A 22058-nucleotide genomic window follows, 5' to 3' on the forward strand; every position below is an offset into this window, starting at 1 on the left:
AGCAGCTCGAGGATGCGCAGGAGCACGTCGTCGCAGAGGCCGCTGATCAGGTCGGCAGACGCCCCTCGCCGTCGCTTCGACCTGCTGCGCGCGCCCATCGTGTCTACTGCTCCTCCGCCGCCGCCGCCAGATGCGATCGGATTGATGCGCACGGCCCTATGCTTTTAGGGAAACAAACAAGAGACCTGCGAGACGTGGAACGCACGTCAGGCAACCAAATTCGATCCAGCGTCCGCGGTTTTTCCCGTAGATGCACGGTGCACCGGACGAGGCTGGGCCTGGCGTAACAAGCCACCGGTTGCCTGAATCGGGCCTGGTAATTGGCTACCAAGCAGCTCAACACTTCCAGACTCCAGAGTCCGCCATGTCGTCTCTCGAATATCTCCAGGCCACCCACTCCTTCCACGTTCATGTTCGTGCTTCGGGCTTCGGTGCCGCTTACCAGCTCGCCGGCCGGTCTTCAGTTGGCTGAGAAAGCGGCACGGGCTGCTGCATGCACCTGAATGCGGTCGTGCCTTGTGGTCGCGGTGGCGACGACGAAGACAAGCACCAAGCCACCAACTGGGGCTATCATATCAGCGCAGCGGAGAACTGGGGAGGCTGTCAACAGGACATGGTGACCCCAGGCTGCCAAGCATTGCATACGACCGCGCAGCCCAATAGCACATGTGCCAGTTCATCGCTGTAACTAGCGTGAGACCTGAGTTCATGTTCACAAATGAACAACTGCTGAAGTTGAAGAATGCAGTGTGGAACTGATTCCTCTAAGCACTAACACAAAACATAATGACTGTTGCCTGGTGGGGCTATCAGCGTGTTATGCAACGACATAACATCTCTGCCGCAGAGTCAAGTCTGGTTCTCTGGTGAGCAACCACCCAAGACGGATAAGCACTGGAGTTTCAGAACAGGATAGCTTCATTTCCTTACTACTCCGTGCATCGCAAAATAGGACACTAAAACGATAGAACATTATTATGAGGAACGAACGCATCAAGGAAAATCTCCAACGTCTGCCCGTGCGCTCAAGCCTCGATACCGGCGGCAGCAGCGGCGGCCATGGTGGCGCCGAGATTCTTCATGGACGGCCTCGCCACGAGCCTCTCCCACCACGCCTTGACGTGCGGGTACGAGTCGAAGAGCGACGCCGAGTAGAAGGTGAAAGGGAAGTGGTTCAGGTCTGCGAAGCTGACGGAGTCCCCCGCCAGATAGGTGTGCTTGGACAGGCGCGCCTACCGAAACCGGCACTTTACTGAGTGCCGGAGGATTTGCCAAGTGTATTTTATCGGACACTCGGCAAAGACGGTCTTTATCGAGTGTCAAATAAAATATACTCGGTAAAAAAAACACTCGACAAAATGCGTCTTTGTCAAATGCCTTTTTTCTGGCACTCGGCAAAGATGTATTTTGCCGAGTGCTATTTTTCGGCACACGGCAAAATACGTCTTTGCCGAGTGTTTTTTTCTGGCACTCGGCAAAATAACTCGGCAAAGATGTATTTTGCCGAGTGCATTTGTTTTTGCACTCGGTAAAGAGTCATTTTGCTGTGTGCATTTTTTTTTTTTGCTCTCGGCAAATCAGTTTTTCAAAGCAATTTTTGAGGCTCTAAATGAATTCAAATGAAAAACTTTTCAACTACAAAGTTGTATAACTTCTCGAGATCTACAAAGTTTATTTTGGTCATTTCTTCATTTGACAAAGCGACAATAACGTTGTTCATAAAATCTACATATCTCATATTAGTTTCATAAAAGTATAAGAGATATATAAAATTTGTCAACAATGTTACTACCACTATGTCGGATGAACAAATGAACAAAATAAACTTTGTAGATCTTGAGAAGTTATGAAATTTTGTAGTTGGCAATATTTTGATTTGAAATCATCTTGTCATGCAAAAACGACGTTTGAATTTGAAAATTTTAAAATTTGAATTTTTTAAACGACCTTGGATGGAAAAACTTCCTAAATGAAAATTGTAGATCTCGAAAAGTTATGAAACTTTGTAGTTGACCACTTTTTGATTTGAAATCATCTTATCATGCAAACCTACGTTTGAATCTTTCAAATTTGAAATTCAAATTTTTCAAACGATCTCGGATGGAAAAACTTCCTAAATGAAAATTGTAGATCTCGAAAAGTTATGAAACTTTGTAGTTGACCACTTTTTGATTTGAATTCGTTTAGGACCTCAAACAAGCAATTTACTCTCGATTTAGTATAATATATGAGGATAGATAACGGAATTTAGACACAAGTGATAGTGTAGTGCAGTGGTAGAGCAGCAGACACGCGAGGGAGAGGTCGTGAGTTCGAATCCTGCCGGCCGCATTAGCCACGAATTTAGCGTAAAAATGCACCGACTTCGATGAAGACGGGCGGACGCTGGACACTGGCCGGTGGCTGCCTCCCTTGGAAAAAAAAAATTTGAAAATTTTTTCTATTATTTTTGGGTTTTTTCGCATTTTTATTTTGCCGAGTGCTTTTCTGGCACTCCCGACAAAAACACTCGGCAAATAGTTGTTTGCCGACAAAAAGATACCGTATGTTGTTTGCCGAGTGTTACACTCGGCAAAGCAGTTGCCGAGTGTTTTTAGGCCATTGCCGAGTGTCACTGGCACTCGGCGAAACGACTGTATCCCGTAGTGCTCGTAGACGTCGAGCACCTTCCTAAGCTTCTCCAGGCTCTAGTCCACCACCTTCTAGTTGGTGGGGATGTCGCGCATGGCCGGGTGGATGACGCACTCGTAGACGACGGGCGAGAGCGCCGGGTTGTACTGGTGCGCCTCCACTTCCGTCCAGACGTCCACCATGGCGGCCTCCCTGAGGTCGCCTTCGCGCAGGAGGTCGTCGGCCTCGGTGGCTGACTTGTACTTGCGGAGGAGGTACTTTGAGATCGCTCGAGACTTGAAAACCAAGGTTTTAAATCTCCGGCTAAGTCTCTTAGCTGCTGACCTCCTCAGCAGCTAAGCGTAGCTATAGCAGGAGATAGCTGTAGCTAAGCTATTTAGCTGTTTTTTTGCACACAAAAAATGACCTTGGCATAAGTTGATAAGCATTAGTAATTGATTCATAGGAGTACATCGTAGGTTCATAGGAGTACATCGTAGCCTAACAAAATATGGAAACATCACCGTTGGTGCTGAGCAAAGGAAGGATGTGACTATGTGAGCACTGAGCAAAGAAGAAGCTTGCCAGATTGTTGTGCCATAGTGTCGCCGTTGGTGCTGCTACTGCAGTGCTTCCACGCTCAGCTGCCTCCAAACCCCCCGCCGCCGCCGGTCGGTTTCTCCGCTCGAAGCAGCCGCCGCCGGTCTCTCCTCTCGACCCCCGCCTCCGCGCCGCCGCCGCCGTGCGCCGACGCTCCTCTTTTCTGTGGAACCGGAGAGCGAGCGCTCGACACTGGATAGACTGGAGAGAGATGCGTGACTGCTGACTAGCTAGGGTTACGTATTGGTCCTCGTCTCTGGTCCAGTTGGGCCGGCTTGCTTCTTGGGCCAGGATTTGCACTTTAGCGGCTGCACTGAAGGCCAGTTTAGCGGCTATTGCCGGCTAAATGGCGCTATTAGCGCCCAACTTTTCTTAGCGCTAAAAACTGCATCCTTTAGCTTCTTCCATCCCTAGCCGCTATCTCCGGCTACAGTGGCAGCCGGAGATTTAAAACTTTGCTGAAAACAGACATGGTGACTTGAGAGTGGAAGATACAAAGACAGGCATGGAGGACTGGTAGTAAAAGGACTGTACCGAAGAGCACGACATCACCGTCCTGGAACGCCGGGATTTGGCCAAACGGCTGCAAGGGATCGGAACACATCAGCACGCAGTCACGCACTGAGTCAGCTGCTTCTCTACCATTCATGGAGACGACCGAGAAAGAGAGAGACAGATGCGGTCAAATGGCAGGATGGATGTTACATACGTTTCTGGCGAGGTGCTCGGGACTCTTGTGCTCCATGGCTTGGAAGTCGATGTTGACGACCTCGTACTCGGCGCCCACCTCCTCAAGACACACCAGCACCCGGGCCACGTTCGTCGACGTCGCCGGCCCGAACACCTTCACCGGCGCCATTGCTTTCGCTCTGTTGTATGCTCTGCTGCCGCGATCGATGCCAAGGGCGTTCAGATGTGCTTGTCTCGTATGCTCAAGCGTGCGTGGTAGCTGGGGTGTCCGGCTGCTGCTGCCTGCTGGTGCCCAGAAATCACACTGACACTGCTGGGCCCGTTGCACTGGCACGTGGTGGCGTCGAGGTCTCAGGACGGAGCTACAAGGTCCGGTTTCCAAACTGCGTAGGAGTATCCAACGATGCATAACGTGCAAAAGTGCAGCAATGTAAGCAGTGACCTTGCTCGATTGAGAAAAGACCGTGTACCCGCACCCAAGTTTGGTTCAGCATGGGTAACGTAACCAGATTATGGAGGGGGATCGGATGGCAATGCAGCGTTTGGTTCATCCAAGTCCGTTATGAGGTACCCCGCACTCAAATGACGGACCATTCATGAACCATGATCGATACCGCCCCTCCACCAGTCCAATCCTATTATGTTGCTACGGCTGTAATTTGTTTCCCTTACTAATTACCGCCTCCGTCCCATGATATTTGGTTTGGGCAAGCATATTAAGATAGGTGTAAAATGACGATTCTGTCCCTGAAAAGAGGCTGCGTCTTCTATCGCAATTTCAGCGGAGAAAAAACAAACACAATTTCATAGGGATAAAAAAGTAAAAAACAAAAAACAAAAAAAATCGTGCCGCGAGCCTCGGCACATCCAGGCCTCCCCGCATGATCCACCTTGAATGCTCACGAGCGCGCTCCAGCCCTTCTCCACCGCACCGTCAGCCATGCCCCGACCTTCGTCTTCCACTCCGACAGGGAGGAGCTCGTGCCATCTGCGCAGACCCCGCGGCGTTGCCGGGAGCATGCAGCGTCCGCGCCTAGCCCCACATTTTGCGGCGTCGGGGGATGACTCGTGTTCCCCGCAGTGGCCGAGACTAGGGCGCCATCTTCATCTTTGGAGTCGGCGACGTATATGTCGCCGTGGGAGTCGATGCATATGCCAGAACACTCGATCCGATGCCCGCACGCCTAGATCGAGGACTCCCCCGCCGAATCAACATTGGTTAGCTTCTCAACCTCTGATTCGGCGTCGTCTGACTCCACGACGTGGCCAAGGAACTGCTTTGGTAGGGAAGAGGAAGGAGCGGGCTCGCAGCTATCTGTTTTGTGCGCGCGGATGGGGAAGGAGAGGGCTAGCATAGGCGGTAGCTACGGGGGGAACGAATCTGCGGCGGGGCGATGGTGAATGAACGATGACTCCGTGCATGAGGGCAAGAAGAGAACCAGGAGTTTCTGGAGACTCCCTTGCAGGTGTGGACGGGATGCTCGGTGAGGAATTTTTTTTTTTGGCCTCCGCTCGGTGGGGATTAAAACATGTGGACGAGAGCATTCCGGTAGTTTTTTATGTCCACGCCTGTAGGCAAACTAGGGGCCCGTTTGGATCATCAAAGGATTATGAGAAGCCAGATTATAGATACTGATTTTGAAAATCTAGATTCTGGATAGTGATAATCAATTTTGTTTGGATCCCAGATTGTACTCTTGGATAGTGGATTTGTTATGCAGCAAAATGTTGAAAATGCCCTTGGCTCTTTTTACTTTTCTTTTCTTTTGGCTGTCACATCTCGTGGGCAATATTGTCTTTTTTGGGACATACCCCCACCCCCACCCCCACCCCCTAGATACTGGATTATAGCATAGGATTCCGAGACAGATATCCAGAGTGCGCTAGAAAGCTCGCCCGTTTGGATTGCTATCCGGATTTTTTTGCCGGATTACAGAATGCTATCCGGAACCAAACGGGGCCTAGGACAGCTATGCTTCAGATGTCATGGAGGCCTTCATTTTGGGATTTTTTTTTAACCGTGAACGAGCAATTAACACCTCGTTCGGCTGCTCCACTTCTGGCTGATTTCGGCTGGTCTGCTCATACGCTACAGTGCTCGAATCAGCTGGAATCAGCTAGCGGAATGGCCAGCAGCCAATTCGAATTTGAATTCAAAAAAGGGCGCCAACAGGATGGTGTTCCAGGCATTTGAATTTAAAAAAAAGGCACCGGTAACCAATCCAATCAATTTACAAGTCTTGGAAAGTTCATTTGTACAACAAGTTGATTACAGACACAACAAACAACTCATGCAAATCCGGTTGAATGGCCTAATACACTTCTAGCAACCTGAAGACAGCGCACATCAAAGGGCTACAATGAAATCTGGGAACTTGCAAAGCCGGTTCCTTTGTGCCATCTTCCTTCCTTTGCTGCACCAATCAAAGGGCTACAAGGAAATCTGGGAACTTGCAACCTGAAGGACTGTATGCAGGTACTTGTCATGGTTGTTATGTCAAATATGATGATGCAGTTATATACTTCCATATGTTGGAAGTTATATACTTCCATATGTTGGAATGAATTCATCAGTAGGACAGACCATTGCATTCAGTTAAGTTAACGAAGCAGTAAGCTTGCATTGCAGATGTTCTGAAACATACATCAGTTCATTTCATTAACCTAAAATTACACCATATGCATTCCATGCAAGGCCACAAATTGCAGTAACGACATACAAATTCCAGTCAGGTATAAAATCACAGGAAAACGAAGATAGCCATGCAAAAGTCACATACCCAACCTTCCATCTTCGTCATGGCATCCTCCAAACCACATTCACCAACTCCCTTTGGAGGATACTCTCCCTGTAATCTTGGATCAACTCATTGTTTCAGTGTGTCCTCAGTCAATCGAGGTGTTGCCTGTAGGGACACTAGTAGAGAACAGACCTTTGATCCTCGGCCAAAATGGGCTCTAGTCCCAGCATTTTTTGCGCCCGGGACTAGAGATACCTTTAGTCCCGGTTGGTGGCTCCAACCGGGACTGAAGGTCCCTCCCAACGGCTACTGCGCCGGACAGAGGTGGCAGGGACCTTTAGTCCCGGTTGGAACCACCAACCGGGACTAAAGGTAGACTTTTACTCCCGGTTGGTGGCTCCAACTAGGACTAAAGGTCTCTGCCACCGCAGGAGCCATTGGGAGGGACCTTTAGTCCCGGTTGGAGCCACCAACCGGGACTAAAGGTCCCCCCTTTATATATCGGCCGTCTCCTTCTTCCTCCCCGAGCCCGAGCTCAGCACATTTTGAAGCTCACTGCACTAGTGTTGTTCCTCCCTCCATTGTTCCTCCATCCATTCTTCGATTCCTCCGTCGATTTCTTCGATTCCTCCGTCGATTCTTCAGTTGTAAAGGTTACCAATCTCATACTCTCATTTTTCACCATTGTCTTATCTCATTTTGTTCACTATATATATATGGTTCTTTATTGTGGTTTTTTTCATTTGTAAGCAATTTGAGCTCAAAATCACTTCAAGCTTGCATATTTACATGAAGAAAGGTTAAAGTAGCTATTAAAAACTAGTATTCACCGTTCATTTGTAGCATGCATAGCACACTTCATTGTTTAGAGATATAGAGAATTTTAGAGTTTTTTAATTTTATTTGTTTATAAAATGAGAAATTTATAGTGTATTAAAAAATAAGTATAGAGACTAGTGCCTCCGACTGGTATGACAGATGCAATGCAAGGCCGTGCAATAGAAAGCAAATCCGTTCTCTTTTGACGATACGCCCGAACAGCCAGGCCTGACAGATTTGGTGGTTGAACGGGTCCGTCGGCCGTCGCCGTGCGACTGTACGACAAAGAACGACATCGATCGACCATAGTATTTTATTGTCCGGAGTCCGGCCCGGGGTGCAATGCAACGCAATGACAATTGACAATGCGTTGCTAGGTCAAAATATGGTCATTTCTATGGACTCCGCGACTAAACGTTTTATTTTAACTTTTTATGAAATGAAAAACTTAGAAAATAGTTAGAAAATTATAGAAAATCCGTACTAGTTGAACTTGCGGACCGTGTTCAGCTCGGTGAGCATGTTCTCTGCCGAGCGGTAACGGACATCAAGGAGGAGCTTTGATTCTACGAGGGAGAGCGGCAACGGTCGTGGAAGACCGTGTTCCCTTCCTCATAGAATCGGAGCTCTTCCTTGACCAAGTACGGTGCCGTCCGGTGGAGAAATGCTCGCCGAGATGATCACGTAAGCAAGGTCAACTAGTACGGATGGTTATTTATTAAAAACATGTTTTTGAGCTATAAATCCTGCTGGCCGTCTTCTTCCTTCCCGAGCCCGTCTGAGAGCTTAAGTTCAAATTTAAGCAGTGTTCTTGCTCTTTCTCCATCCATTCTTCGATTCCTCCATCGATTTCTTCGATTCCTCCGTCGATTCTTCGGTTCTAAAGGTTACCAACTTTATACTCTCATGTTTCATCATTGTCTTATCCCATTTTGTTCACTATATATATATATATATATATATATATATATATATATGGTTCTTTATTGTGGTTTTTTTTTCATTTGTAAGCAATTTGAGCTCAAAATCACTTCAAGCTTGCATATTTACATGAAGGAAGGTTAAAGTAGCTAGTTGAACTAGCGGACCGTGTTCATTTCGGCGAGCATGTTCTCTGCCGAGCGGTAATGAACGTCAAGGAGGAGCTTTGATTCTACGAGGGAGAGCGGCAACAGTCGTGGAAGATCGTGTTCCCTTCCTCGTAGAATTGGAGCTTTTCCGTGGCCAAGTACGGTGCCGTCCGGTGGAGAAATGCTCGCCGAGATGATCACGTAAACAAGGTCAACTAGTACTGATGGTTATTTATTCACACGTCCCGATATCATCGCAGTAGTCTGTCAATCACCATACCCAAACGTAGTATATATATAAATATAAACGATAATCGATTGTTATGTGTGTACACTCCCATTCTTCTGTTAATTTGCGGAAATATCATGTGAATTACTTACCTGCCGCAGTAAAAGACGAGAACATAATGACCATTAAAAATATCATTGTTTAGAGATATAGATAATTTTATAGTTTCTTAATTTTATTTATTTATAAAATGAGAAATTTATAGTGTATTAAAAAATGAGTATAGAGAGTAGATGGCAACTGCTTTCGGGTCCTCGGCCTCTCATGGGTTTCCAAAGCGACTTAGGCCGGGCCTCCCTCTCATTCCATGCGGCAAGTGTCGTGATGAGACGAAGATTGTGATGGAGTACCGAGTGAAGAAGGAGAGTCCCAACAAGGATCGTATCTTCTACAAGTGTCCGAATCGTAATGTGAGTTATTTTATCGTATTTAATGATTATGGTTAGTTTATACCTATTTTCATGATGGTTGTGATTAAAGTTCTAATTTTTTGTTTTAATTTCAGTGGGATGGCAGTGGACGATGTTCAGGCTTCTACTGGGAGGAAGAGTATGTTGAACTCGTGCAAAAATATCTTGCACAATAGACAGATACGGCGGCTAATGAGGCAGTGATCCAGCCGAAGAAGCCCAAAGATGTTGCACAATCGGGGGATCTGTCTGTTTTAGTTGAGATTGGTCGCGAAATCCTTGTGCTCCTAAAATGTATTTTAGCTTTAGTTCTTTTAGTGGTAGTTGGGATTGTCTACATTGTAGCGATGCTTTCATAAATTTGTACCTTTTGTGGTGGCACACATGTTGTATAAATAATTAATTATGATCTAGGTTTTAATATGGTATTTATGTCATGTAATGCAGATGAGCCGGCATTGGATGTACAATGCTGATCGCCGCTCCCAAGAGTTCATTGACGGCGTGCATTCTTTGTTACGTGCGGCCGAGGCAAACAAACGCGACGATTTCATGTGCTGCCCATGTGCCATATGTACGAATACGGTGGAATATCCTTGCTCAAGGACTCTTCATTCATACTTGTTCAAGTCGGGTTTCATGCCAAACTATATTTGTTGGACGAAGCACGGAGAAACTAGCGTTGTAATGAAAGAAGGTGAAGAAGAACAATGGGACGACAATGATATTATTCCTGATGGTGCGTGCTTCAATGATACTGCAATGGGAGAAGCTGAAGAAGAGGTAGCCACAGAAGATGAGCCTGCTGATGATCTTTGTCAGGTCATTCGTGACACACAAAGAGAATGTGAAAGTGAAAAGGAGAAGATCAAGTTTGAGCGGATGCTAGAAGATCACAACAAATTGTTGTACCCAACTTGTGATGCAGGGCAGAAAAAGTTGGGAACCACACTAGAATTGCTGCAATGGAAGACAAAGAATGGTGTATCTAACAAGGGATTTAGAGAGTTACTAAAAATCCAAAAGAAGATGCTTCCGAAGGACAATGAATTGCCCACCACTACCTACGAAGCAAAACAAGTTGTCTGTCCTATGGGACTAGAAATCGAGAAGATACATGCATGTCCTAATGACTGCATCCTGTACCGTGGCAAAGAGTATGAGAAATTTGATGCATGCCCGGTATGCCATGCATCGCGGTATAAGATCAGGCGAGATGACCCTGGTGATGTTGAGGGCGAACGTCCGCAGAAGAAAATCCCTGCCAAGGTTATGTGGTATGCTCCTATAATACCACGCTTGAAACGTCTGTTCAGAAACAAAGAACATGCAAAATTGTTGCAATGGCACAAAGAAGACCGTAAGGTAGACAATATGTTGAGACACCCTGCTGATGGGTCCCAATGGAGAGCAATCGACAGAGAATTCCTAGAGTTTGCAAATGATGCAAGAAAGTTAAGGTTTGCTTTAAGTACAGATGGTATCAATCCTTTTGAAGAGCAGAACAGTAGTCATAGCACTTGGTCTGTTACTCTAAGTATCTACAACCTTCCTCCTTGGTTATGCATGAAGCGAAAGTTCATTATGATGCCTGTGCTCATCCAAGGCCTGAAGTAACCTGGCAATGACATCGATGTGTACCTAAGACCACTTATTGATGAACTTCTCATTTTGTGGAATAAAGAAGGTGTACGTGTGTGGGATGAGTACAAACAGGAACACTTTGATCTGTGAGCATTATTGTTTGTAACAATCAATGATTGGCCTGCTCTAAGTAATCTTTCAGGACAGTCAAACAACGGATATAATGCATGCACACACTGCTTCGGTGATATTAGAGGTGTATTCTTGAAAAAATGTCGAAAGGTCGTGTACCTTGGCCATCGTTGATTTCTTCCTGCAAATCACCTCGTAAGAAAGAAAGGCAAGCATTTTAAAGGGAAGGCAGACCACCTGACCAAGCCTCACAACCGAACCGGTGAGGATGTACTCGATATGGTCAATGATGTGAAAGTCATCTTTGGAAAAGGACATGGCAGCCAACCTATTCCGAACGACGCTAACGGTCACGCACCCATGTGGAAGAAGAAGTCCATATTTTGGGACCTACCCTATTGGCAAGTCCTAGAGGTCCGCAGCTCGATCGACATGATGCACCTGACGAAGAATCTTTGTGTGAACCTGCTAGGCTTCATGGGTATGTATGGAAAGCCTAAGGACACATTTGAAGCATGACAGGACCTGCGTTGTTTGAGAGAAAGAGACAACCTACATCCAGAGAAGACAGATGATGGATGCCATTACTTACGTCCTGCCAGCTACACTCTAAGCAAAGAGGAGAAGGAAATCATGTTTGAATGCTTAAACAACATCAAGGTACCATCTGGATTCTCCTCAAATATAAAGGGTATTATAAATGTGCCAGAGAAGAAATTATGTAACTTAAAGTCCCATGACTGTCACGTTCTCATGACGCAATTACTTCCAGTTGCATTAAAAGGAATTCTACCTCCAAATGTACGTCTAGCCACCGTGAAGCTATGTGCATTCCTCAATGCAATTTCTCAGAAGGCCATTGATCCAACTGATCTAGCTAAACTATAGAATGATGTGGTTCAATGTCTCGTCAGCTTTGAGTTGGTGTTCCCTTCTTCCTTCTTTGATATCATGACACACCTCCTAGTTCACCTAGTCAAGGAGATTTTCATTCTCGGTCCTGTGTTCCTACACAACATGTTCCCCTTAGAGAGATTCATGGGAGTCCTGAAGAAATATGTTCACAACCGTGCTCGCCCAGAAGGAAGCATCGCCAAGGGCTATGGAACAGAAGAGGTCATTGCGTTCTGTGTTGACTTTATTCCCAACGTTGACTCGATTGGTGTTCCTGAATCGAGACATGAGGGGAGACTAAGCGGAAAGGGGACACTAGGGAGGAAAACATATATTGGTACGGAGGATGATTATTTCAATAAAGCGCACTACACAGTTCTACAGAACTCCTCTTTGGTAGATCCGTATATTGAGACACACAAGGATCTCTTACGATCCGAGTTTCTAGGGAAGACTGAAGCTTGGATTATGCGTAAGCACATGGAAACTTTCGGCGGTTGGTTGCGAAAAAAATGTCAAGGTGATGAGAGCATCCATGAGCAACTGTATTTATTGGCTATGCAACCATCATGGCATATCGTAACATACAAAGGGTACGAGATAAATGGGAACATATTCTATACAGTAGCCCAAGATAAAAGGAGTATCAACCAAAACAGTGGTGTCTGTATAGATGCCATAGACCCGAATGGGAATAAGCAGACATATTATGGCCGCATAGATGAAATATAGGAACTAGAATATGCACCTACTTTGAAGATCCCATTGTTCAAGTGCCAATGGGTCAAGGTGACCGGAGGCGGGGTAATAGTAGACAACGAGTATGGAATGACAACAGTAGACCTTAGTAATATTGGGTACAAAGACGAACCATTCATCCTTGCTAAGGATGTGAATCAGGTGTTCTATGTCAATGATATGTCTACCAAACTAAAAAGAGGAAAAAACGATAATGACTCAACCAAAGAGCCAAAGCGCCACATAGTTCTTTCAGGGAAAAGAGTCATCGTGGAAATTGAGGACAAGTCGGACATGTCAGAAGATTATGAAAAGTATAACCGAATTCCGCCCTTTAAAATGAACAAAGACCCTAGCATCTTGGTAAATGATGAGGACACTCTATGGTTACGACGCGATCATAACCAAGGGACATACATAAAGAAGAAGTTCACTGCTGTGCCCACTTGATGATATAGTGATTTAATGTAGTGTGTGTTTGAGATATTATGTAATAATTGTGAATTTAGATGTTTATTATGTCGTGTTTCAAATTAAATCAATGTTTGATTTGGTGGGATTTCTCTCTCGAAAAGTTAAATTAGGATATTGAGTGATGAAAAATTAAAATATTAACGTTAAAATGATGTAAAAACAAATTTTCTGTCCAAAACCAATAGTTTTAATAATTTTAATTAAACACTACATTTTTGCATTAACAAAATAATAAATATTAGTTACATTATGTTTTATAATTATAACAAAAAATAAAAAAAGTTAGGTTATAGATTTTTCCTATGTGCAATAAAGAAAAAGAAAATCCATATTTTTAACAAAATAATTTTATGCCTTTTATTTAATTTACTATGTATTTAACAAGAAAATGCATATTTCTATTAAAAAATTTGCTCAAAACAGGCGGGAAACGAAACTGCAGCCCACCTTTACTCCCGGGTGGAGTTTCGTGGCCCGCCAAAAAAACGGGAGTAAAGGGACCTTTACTCCCGGTTGGTAATACGCACCGGGAGTAAAGGACCTTTACTCCCGGCTGGTGGCTGGCACCGGGAGTAAATCTCCCAGGTATATAACCGCCAGTGCCAGGCGCAGATCGATCCCCTCCTCTTCTTCCTCGTCGAACACCGTCGCCCTTTCTCTTCTTCCTCGCGCCGCCGCCGATTTGTCTTCCCCTACGCATTAGCCCGCCCCCGTGACACTGGAGCCCGTGCCTCGCCTCGTGCGGCCCTCCACCACCGACGACCTCGTGCCAACGACCTCATGTGGCCCGGCCTCCACCACGCACACCTATGGCCCTCCACCGCGCCTGCCCGAGGTGAGAGTTCTCTCGGCTTTCGTCGTGCATGGTGAAACGGCCTCAGTGAGGGCTCGTGCATGGTTGGGGTCTTTTGCTGCTTGTTGTCCATAGCGGAGGAGCCATCAGCTGCTGCCGTCTTGGGGGGCATGCCATGGTTGTCAGTTTCAACAATGGTGTCTGGGGCAACGGCATGCCATGGCTGCGACGAATCATTTCCTTGAAGCACGCCACGTGCAAGTCAACAGCCTTGCCGTCCAAGTGGATGTGGTACCTGTACGCCCAGAACCTACTCCGACGGCCCTTGATGTCTCTAGAAGTCACACGGTGGCGAATCTCGCGATGCCTTCCGGTGGAGCTCTAAGGCTCGGCCGTCGTGGACAATGCGTTCCGGCAGTGTGGCGCAGCCCTGGTGGATGTCGAGGTCTTGTTCGAAGCAGTGGTAGATGTAACTTAGCTAGCTGAAACTTGCAACATCACGACATCACGCACCGACGACACCACCCCGGCCCGCCTCACGTCGTCGTCGTCAGCACACCGGCCCGCCTCACGTCATTGTCGTTAGCACACCGGCCACCGCGCCGACACGTATATATACGTCATTTGTATTCATATGCATGTATATATACGTCGCGGAGCACCGCCGCCCTCGTTCGCCTATGCGTTTCTATGTATACGGCGGAGCACCGCCGCCCTCGTTCACCCATGTGTACAAACATATATACGGCGGAGTGGAGCACCGCCACTCTCGTCACACCGCCCTCTCTTGTGGCCAAGTCGATCAACATTCGTATTACGTGTCGGCATAAGATATATTGTAGTTAATAAAGTGACTATGTTTAGTTTAAGATATATGATGAATGACTACATGGTTCACATGGTACATAGGATCACAACATCACGCACCGACATCGCCCCGGCCCACCTCACATCGTCGTCGTCAGCACGCCGGCCCGCCTCATGTCGTCGTCGTCAGCACACCATGCGTTTCTATGTATACGGTGGAGCACCGCCGCCCTCGTTCACCCATGTGTACAAACATATATACGGCGGAGTGGAGCACCACCCTCTCTCGTGGCCTAGTCAATCAACATTCGTATTATCGTTATCGTTAACGCTAAACAATCACACCAGGGCAAATTGCGTCGGTGACTAGGGCGAACCATGTTGTTGATGTCACCGACGTGGTTCGCCCTAGTCACTGATGCAATTCGCTCTCGGCCGTTTATGTATAGCCCTAATTCGCCCTAGTACCGACGTAGTTCGCCCTAGTGTGGTGAATTGCGTCCGTGACCAAGGGGCAAGATTTAATAATGCATATTGTTCATAGATTTTACGCATGTAAGCAAAGATTTGACGTACTATATATTGGTTTTGTTTTTTGAAGCTAGATGGCCAACCCGAGAAACATGGATGAGGAGGAGTTGATGATGAATTTGATCAACACTGGCACTCAAGTTGCCGGCGATGATGGTGCTAAAAATAACGTGCAAGAGGATGTAGATGACGGGAGTCAGTACTTAGCTCTTGAACAAAATGAGCAACAACATATTGGCCAAGTATATATTTTTTATTATTAGCTATATATATTATCATATGTCTTATGTGTGCTCATGACATTAAAAATAATGTTTATGTTTTGTAGCCCTCTAGATCGAGATCAACAACTACAACGAAGAGTAAAAATGTTTGAGGTCCAAAAAAGCCATTGGAGGGCCGCTTCATCATCTCGAAGTTCAATGTGGATACAGGCGAACCGGGGGGGGGTGCAAATAAAATGAAATTCGTGCACCACTGTGGTTACCTTGTACGGGACCAGCTCCCGATCAGTACCCGCGAATGGAAGAAGAAGACTAATGCTCCTCATATCAGTTTTGTCTCCGATCGTGACAAGAAGTTAATTTGGAATGATGTCTTGGAACATTTCACGCTCCAAACAGATGGTTATGATGATATAATAGATGGTGATGAATTGAAGGAGCAAGTTAGGGATTGGGCAATGAAGAAGATGGCCACCCAGTTTCAAACTTGGAAGAAACACCTATACACGATGTATGTCAAGAAGAACATAGCACCAGATTTTATTGTCCCAGCCCCGATCTCAAAGCAAAGGCCCTATTGGGATGAGTTTGTACAATACAAGACGTCAGAAGAGGGTGTGAGTCAGTGATAAAGAACCAACGTAATGCCCAACAGAAGACATACCACCATAACTTGGGATCAGGTGGCTACCCGACTGCCATTAAGAAGTGGAACAAAATGGAAGCAGACCTTCTTGCTAAGGGTATCACCCCAGAATCACTCGAGTAGGGAGAGCGTGCAAAGAATTGGTTTTTTGCTCATGGGGGAACACTGGACCAGGAGACAGGGAAGTGCGTTTATGGCGCAAGACTGCAAGAAGCAGCAGAAAGATTGTTTTATGTTCTGAGAGCTACTGCTAGTGGTGCGTTCAGGCCCAACAGAGAGAAAGATGAACTTACATATGCCATCGGGACTGTTGAACACGGTGGCCGAACTAGAGGCAAAGGAAGTGTCTCGTGGAAGCATGGATTTCCTCAGGACAGACCTTCCTACAGAAGCCGTCAGAGAAAGAAGGAAGAAGAGGCATAACGGCTCCAGAGGTTGGAGGAAGCGGTGCGTGAAGCACAGGAGCGGGAAAAAACCTTAAAGCGAGAATGCAGGGGGAAATCAGAAGGCAAGTGCAAATAGCAGTGAGTGCAAGCAAGCAGACATCAGAGCCAGGAATCAACATTAGCCAATCTATTCAGTTGAAAAGCAGTTGCGCTTCCACAGAGATACCAAATCAATGGGACACAGGACTGCGCTTCCCTGTGGATGACATCACTGAACCTTGTACATCGTGTGAGCTACACATTCCGAAGAGGAATTCCACAATCAAGGTGGCTATCGGTCTTGTTAATCCTATCGACCGAACCAAGACACCAAGGATTCATGGGAATATAATCCAAGAAGGATATGCTACCATCTCGGTAGATAAAGCTGAAAAATGTTTTAGTGATTTGCCTCTTGACATTCCTGGAGGTGATGGCGAGAAGACTCTCGGAGAAGCAGAGAAGACATTCATTCTATGGCGTAAGCGCTACATCATCATTCCCAGGATGTCGCCTCCACCTCCTCCTGAACTACCTCACCATAGGTGCGAATGAAAACACTACATCATTAATTTATATTGGCTTAAATAATTAACAATCTGCTCATAATAATATGTCATTCCTTTTTTATAGCAGATCCTCCCCCAACCTAAATCCAATTGTTCAATCGCCAGATCATCATAGTGCTCTGTACGATGACAATGTGTTAGAAGGCGAGGCTGCATCCACACCATCTCCAAGGAGGTCTCCAATGCCACTGCCACCACCTCCAAGGAGGTCTCCAACGCCTCCCCTGCCCCTGCCTACCAAGAAGCCAAGTACTAGCAAGAGGCCAGCCCCGCAAACGAAGAACCAGTCCCCGCCGGCAAAGAAAGCCACCGTGAAACCAAGGGCTATTCCCAAAATAATATCTGAAGAGAAGGAAGAAGGAACTGATGCATATAAAAATGATATGTCCAGATTCTATGACAAACTTAAAAAGAATCAAGAAGCAAGGAGAAACCCGGAGAAATCGTACTTCTTCATAGCTCCAGATATTCTAAGAAAAAAGGTGGCTTCTTACCAGCAACAACAGCGGGAATCTCGTAAGCCATCCAAATCAACGTTAACGGACTATGACCGCACTCTCACCAAGTCAATTGAGGCGGCACAGAAAAAGAAGCGAGCAGGGAAAGGAGTTGCACAACTCGGACAACAATCGCACCAATCAATACCCCCGCTAGTTGTTGGTAATGAATATGGTTCGAATTTAGGATTAATGCATCAGGCAAACATACCTCTAGATGTTGATTTGGATCACCTTGGTGAATTTATTGATGAGACTGGTCTCGACCTTTACCAGATGTTTGGTGATGGAAACATTGAGAGTGCGGCGGAGGTTGATATTTGGAAGAAAAAATTTGTGCTAGGCCAGAGTCTATACAACCCTCAAGCCTTATGTGATCTGGGGACGCAAATGTACCTGCTAAACAAGTGGTACATGCAGGCATCTACCGGTGGAGACTTCTACGTTGGTGTCAGAATTAGAGATGAACATTGGTTCCGTGACGATGATGTTATGTATGTTGACTTTGCAGAATTTCATCAACTATGCCACCTGACCTCTCTGGACAAAGTTATCATTAGCTGCTATTGCCTGTAAGTAATAATTCTTTCGATCTATTATTAAACTCATCATATGTGTGTATATGCATATAAATTATCCTAACAAGTACTATATATATGTAGATTTACAATGACAGAGCTCAGAAAGGAAGACTGCAATGAAATTGGTTTTGTTGATCCCCATATAGTATTCAAAGACCTAGTTACTCCAAAGACTAATTGGAAGTCTGAGTCAGAGAGTAACCTCATGAACTTCTTAGTGAACCAACGCCACAAGAAGGATATACTCTTTCCCTACAACTTCAAGTGAGTGTTAATAATGTCAATCATCCTTAATGGCTCATATGTTGATTCTAGTTAATTAATGAGTGTTATGCGTTATATCCTATAAATACATACGGCAATCACTGGATATTGATGGACATCGATCTGGTGAAAAGTCACTTGATAATCTATGACTCGATGAGAAAACCACAACAAGACTACTAAGATATGATAGATATTATCCAGAGGTAATTTCGGTATCTCTAGCAACTATATATACACACAAACATGATGATTAACTATATCTGATGACGTGGCAAATTTTTTATTGGGTAGTGTTTGGAAAACCTTTATTGAGAAGCAACACATGGAAAAATGCAAAGCGCCACTGAATATAACCCCTTTGAAAGTAAGTCCCCTAAATCGCATCATCTTTATTAATTAAACATATAGCTTTCACCGGATCACCAGATTGGATGACAAATCTTTTTCTCGTAAAGTGGTGTCTGAGGCAGGAACAGGGGAACAACTATTGTAGTTACTATGTTTGCAAGTTTATTAAGATGGTCTCCCAAAGAACTCCTACAGAGAGACTCAAAGTACGTTAAAAATACACTATATATTCATTTAATTATTATTATTGATTGTGTTACTATGTCTTTATATATATATATATGTATGTGCATATATTAATTTATTTTCCTTTAATTCAAACCTGTAGGCTCGATGGGTGGAGGAAAAGGTCATACGGCAAGATCAAATCAAAGCAATTCAAGAGTCTATAGCTGGATTTTTTAATGAGCAGGTCATCGATTCCAAGGGCGAGTTCTACTTCGACCCAACACTGCCATGGAAGCCAATCTAGAGGATGAGAGAAAACTTGTTATATCACAACAACTGTAATGCAATCTTTTGTAATATATGCACATGAAATAATATAATGTAAAATACACATATGCATGCATGCATGTATATATATATATATATATATATATATATATATATATATATATATATATATATTTCTATGCTTGAATTGTGTGATTTAATACGTTCATTGTGCTTGAACCGAAACATACTATACGCGCGTATAAATGTATAATTAGCAGCGTACAATATGACTTCGAAAACCTATTTTGAAAAGAAAAGAAAAAAATGAAAAGAAAAGAAAAAAGAAAAAACCTTTAGTCCCGGTTCGTATTACCAACCGGGACTAAAGGGTGCCGGCCGTCGTGGCATGTCAGGAGGCAACTTTAGTCCCGGTTCCTGACCCGGGACTAAAGGACCACCCTTTAGTCCCGGATGCTTGCTCCCGGGTGGGGAACCAGGACTAGAGGGGGTTCCCCACCGAGAGTAAAGCTCTGTTCTCTACCAGTGGGATGAAAACGGATCGGATACGGACGGATATCACCGATATTACATTTGTTTTCATATTTCTGTCCGGATTTGGATTCGAATACGGATAGGGTCAACTATGTCGGATAGGATACGATTGGATATCGACATCATAAATATGCGATTTGAGTATTCGGATACGGATACGGTATCGGATGTTGGATATCCGGACTCGGATATAGACAGATCTCAACCCCTCTAAACGGATTCGGTTTCGAATACGGTCGGAAAATATCCATACCATTTTCATCCCTAGTGCCTGAACCTAAATTGATAAAATATACAATAAAGTAATCATTAATCTGGGCAGTAGTGCTTAGCTCCCAATGCATTAGCATGCAAATTTCATACCAAAAGTTTCAAGATGCTACGAACATGCAAAGACATCGCATGAGTTGGACCAAACTGTTTCCATGAATCCAGTAAGTTAATGATGACTTCATTACAGCCAAAGAAAAGCTAAATACAATTTGGTGGTTATATCTCCAAATAAAGCAGCATGAAATGAGAAGGGCAGCTACGCTATTGCATGACATTAAAATACCCTGTTACAATCATAGACCACGGCACAGGCTAAAATAAACACCGAATTGTGGTTGTTTCCTATTAGGATGAACAACACTGGTTTCTGACAGACAGGTGCGAGTATATCTGAGATTTTGAAATATCTTTTGAAAAAAACTAGTTAATGAGCCATATGCATTCACTGCAAGGCCACAAATTCCAGTAAGGACATACAAATTACAGTCAGGTACAAAATCACAGGAAAACGAAGATAGCCATGCAAAAGTCACATGCCCAACCTTCCATCTTCGTCATGGCATCCTCCAAACCACATTCACCAACTCCTCACCCACCTGGCCACCTGCACATTCACAAACTAAGATTTGACCCATATAATGCACAAGTAAAGACTTGGTTACAACACTATATTAGCAAGCCCATCCACAAACCTGCTCCCCGCCATTTACAGCCGCACTCCTCGACACATTTAGTCCAAGCGTTATCCAACCGCGTACATGACGCATATCATCAGAAGGCATTTGCAGCAACCCAGTCAACTGACAATTGGGTGATTTCCCTCATTGGTCTTGGTGGTAACTTATCCCGCAAAAAATTATGCAGCCCAAAAGCAGCCAGGATTATCTTGTTCTGCTTTTCCCTAGGATAGTGAGGCACTTCTTTCAAAATTTTCCACCTTGCTTTGACCACCCCAAATCCCCTTTCAATCACATTTCGCAAACTTGCATGATGGAAATTGAACACCTCTTCGAATCTCTCGGGCCGCCTATCCTCAAACTGCTTCAGGTGGTACCTGGTGTTGCGATGTGGGCCCGAATAACCCCGTTCTCCTGCGTAACCCGAGTCGACCAAGTAGAACCTACCTACACAACACCAAACAAGTTCACAGAGGCAGAAACACAACATATTGCACAACAACAAAGAAATGTACTCCAACTAGTGCAGGCCAGTCAACTAACCTTCAGGTGGGTGCGGAAAAGTCTGTGTTGCCCATGCCTGCCTAAGGACGAACATGTCGTGTACTGCCCCTGCCATCCCCACACCAACATATGTGAAGTGCTGCTCAAAGTCGCATATTGCTACCACATTTTGGCTAGTATAGCCCTTCCTATTAATGAAATCATTGTGTACGGTCCGATCAACGAGTACCTTAACATGTGTGCCATCTATAGCTCCAATGCAACCATCAAACAAAGGAGTGTACTTGAACTGTTTTTCATGAATAGTTCTGTAGTGCCTATCTTTAGGCACTAGAACCGTGTTAGAAAAAGGACACCACAACATCCCACACTTCACCAAACTTGGTGCTAACCGTGGCCAATGCCCTACTAAATCTATCTGCCATATCGCGCTGTGATCATTGTGTGCCCATAGCCCAAAGGAACATCCCTAACCCCTCTACGGTATTCATTTCCTGAGTCGCTTGAAGGCCATGGTTACTAACTAAAATGTTATGCAACTCCATGAAAGATTCAGGGGACATGTGAAAGTTAGTCTTGCACCTTTTGGGGTCAGCTAGGGTTTTCTGGACAAATGGCACACCATTCCGTTCTTGGACACCTAACCTAGGAGGGTGCACTGGAACCTGACTCTCTAGCGCAGCTACATATCCGCCATAGGCAGCGCCAGCGCTGCCACATCCCAAAAATATGTGCTTGAGTCACTTGAATGTTCACTGGTGTCGTCGCTGTCAGCCATGGTTTCAGCAACCTGATTGACCACCACAAACAACAAACAACCATCTCAGATTACATATAGATTAATGCAGAGTCCAACCAATCTGTACATTTGGTCC

General features: G+C 45.1%; 1 protein-coding gene across 1 annotated transcript; it reads right to left on the minus strand.

Moving 5' to 3' along the window:
* Positions 1–1025: 1025 nt before the first annotated feature.
* Positions 1026–4077, minus strand: LOC136493977 (probable glutathione S-transferase GSTF1). Its single transcript, XM_066490106.1, is given in 4 exon segments — positions 1026–1232; positions 2622–2906; positions 3740–3793; positions 3920–4077. Coding segments are annotated over 4 exon segments (696 nt in total). The 5' UTR covers positions 4070–4077.
* Between the last annotated feature and the right edge of the window lie 17981 nt (positions 4078–22058).

The sequence above is a fragment of the Miscanthus floridulus genome, chromosome 11 (assembly GCF_019320115.1).
Source record: "Miscanthus floridulus cultivar M001 chromosome 11, ASM1932011v1, whole genome shotgun sequence".
Taxonomy (NCBI): domain Eukaryota; kingdom Viridiplantae; phylum Streptophyta; class Magnoliopsida; order Poales; family Poaceae; genus Miscanthus; species Miscanthus floridulus.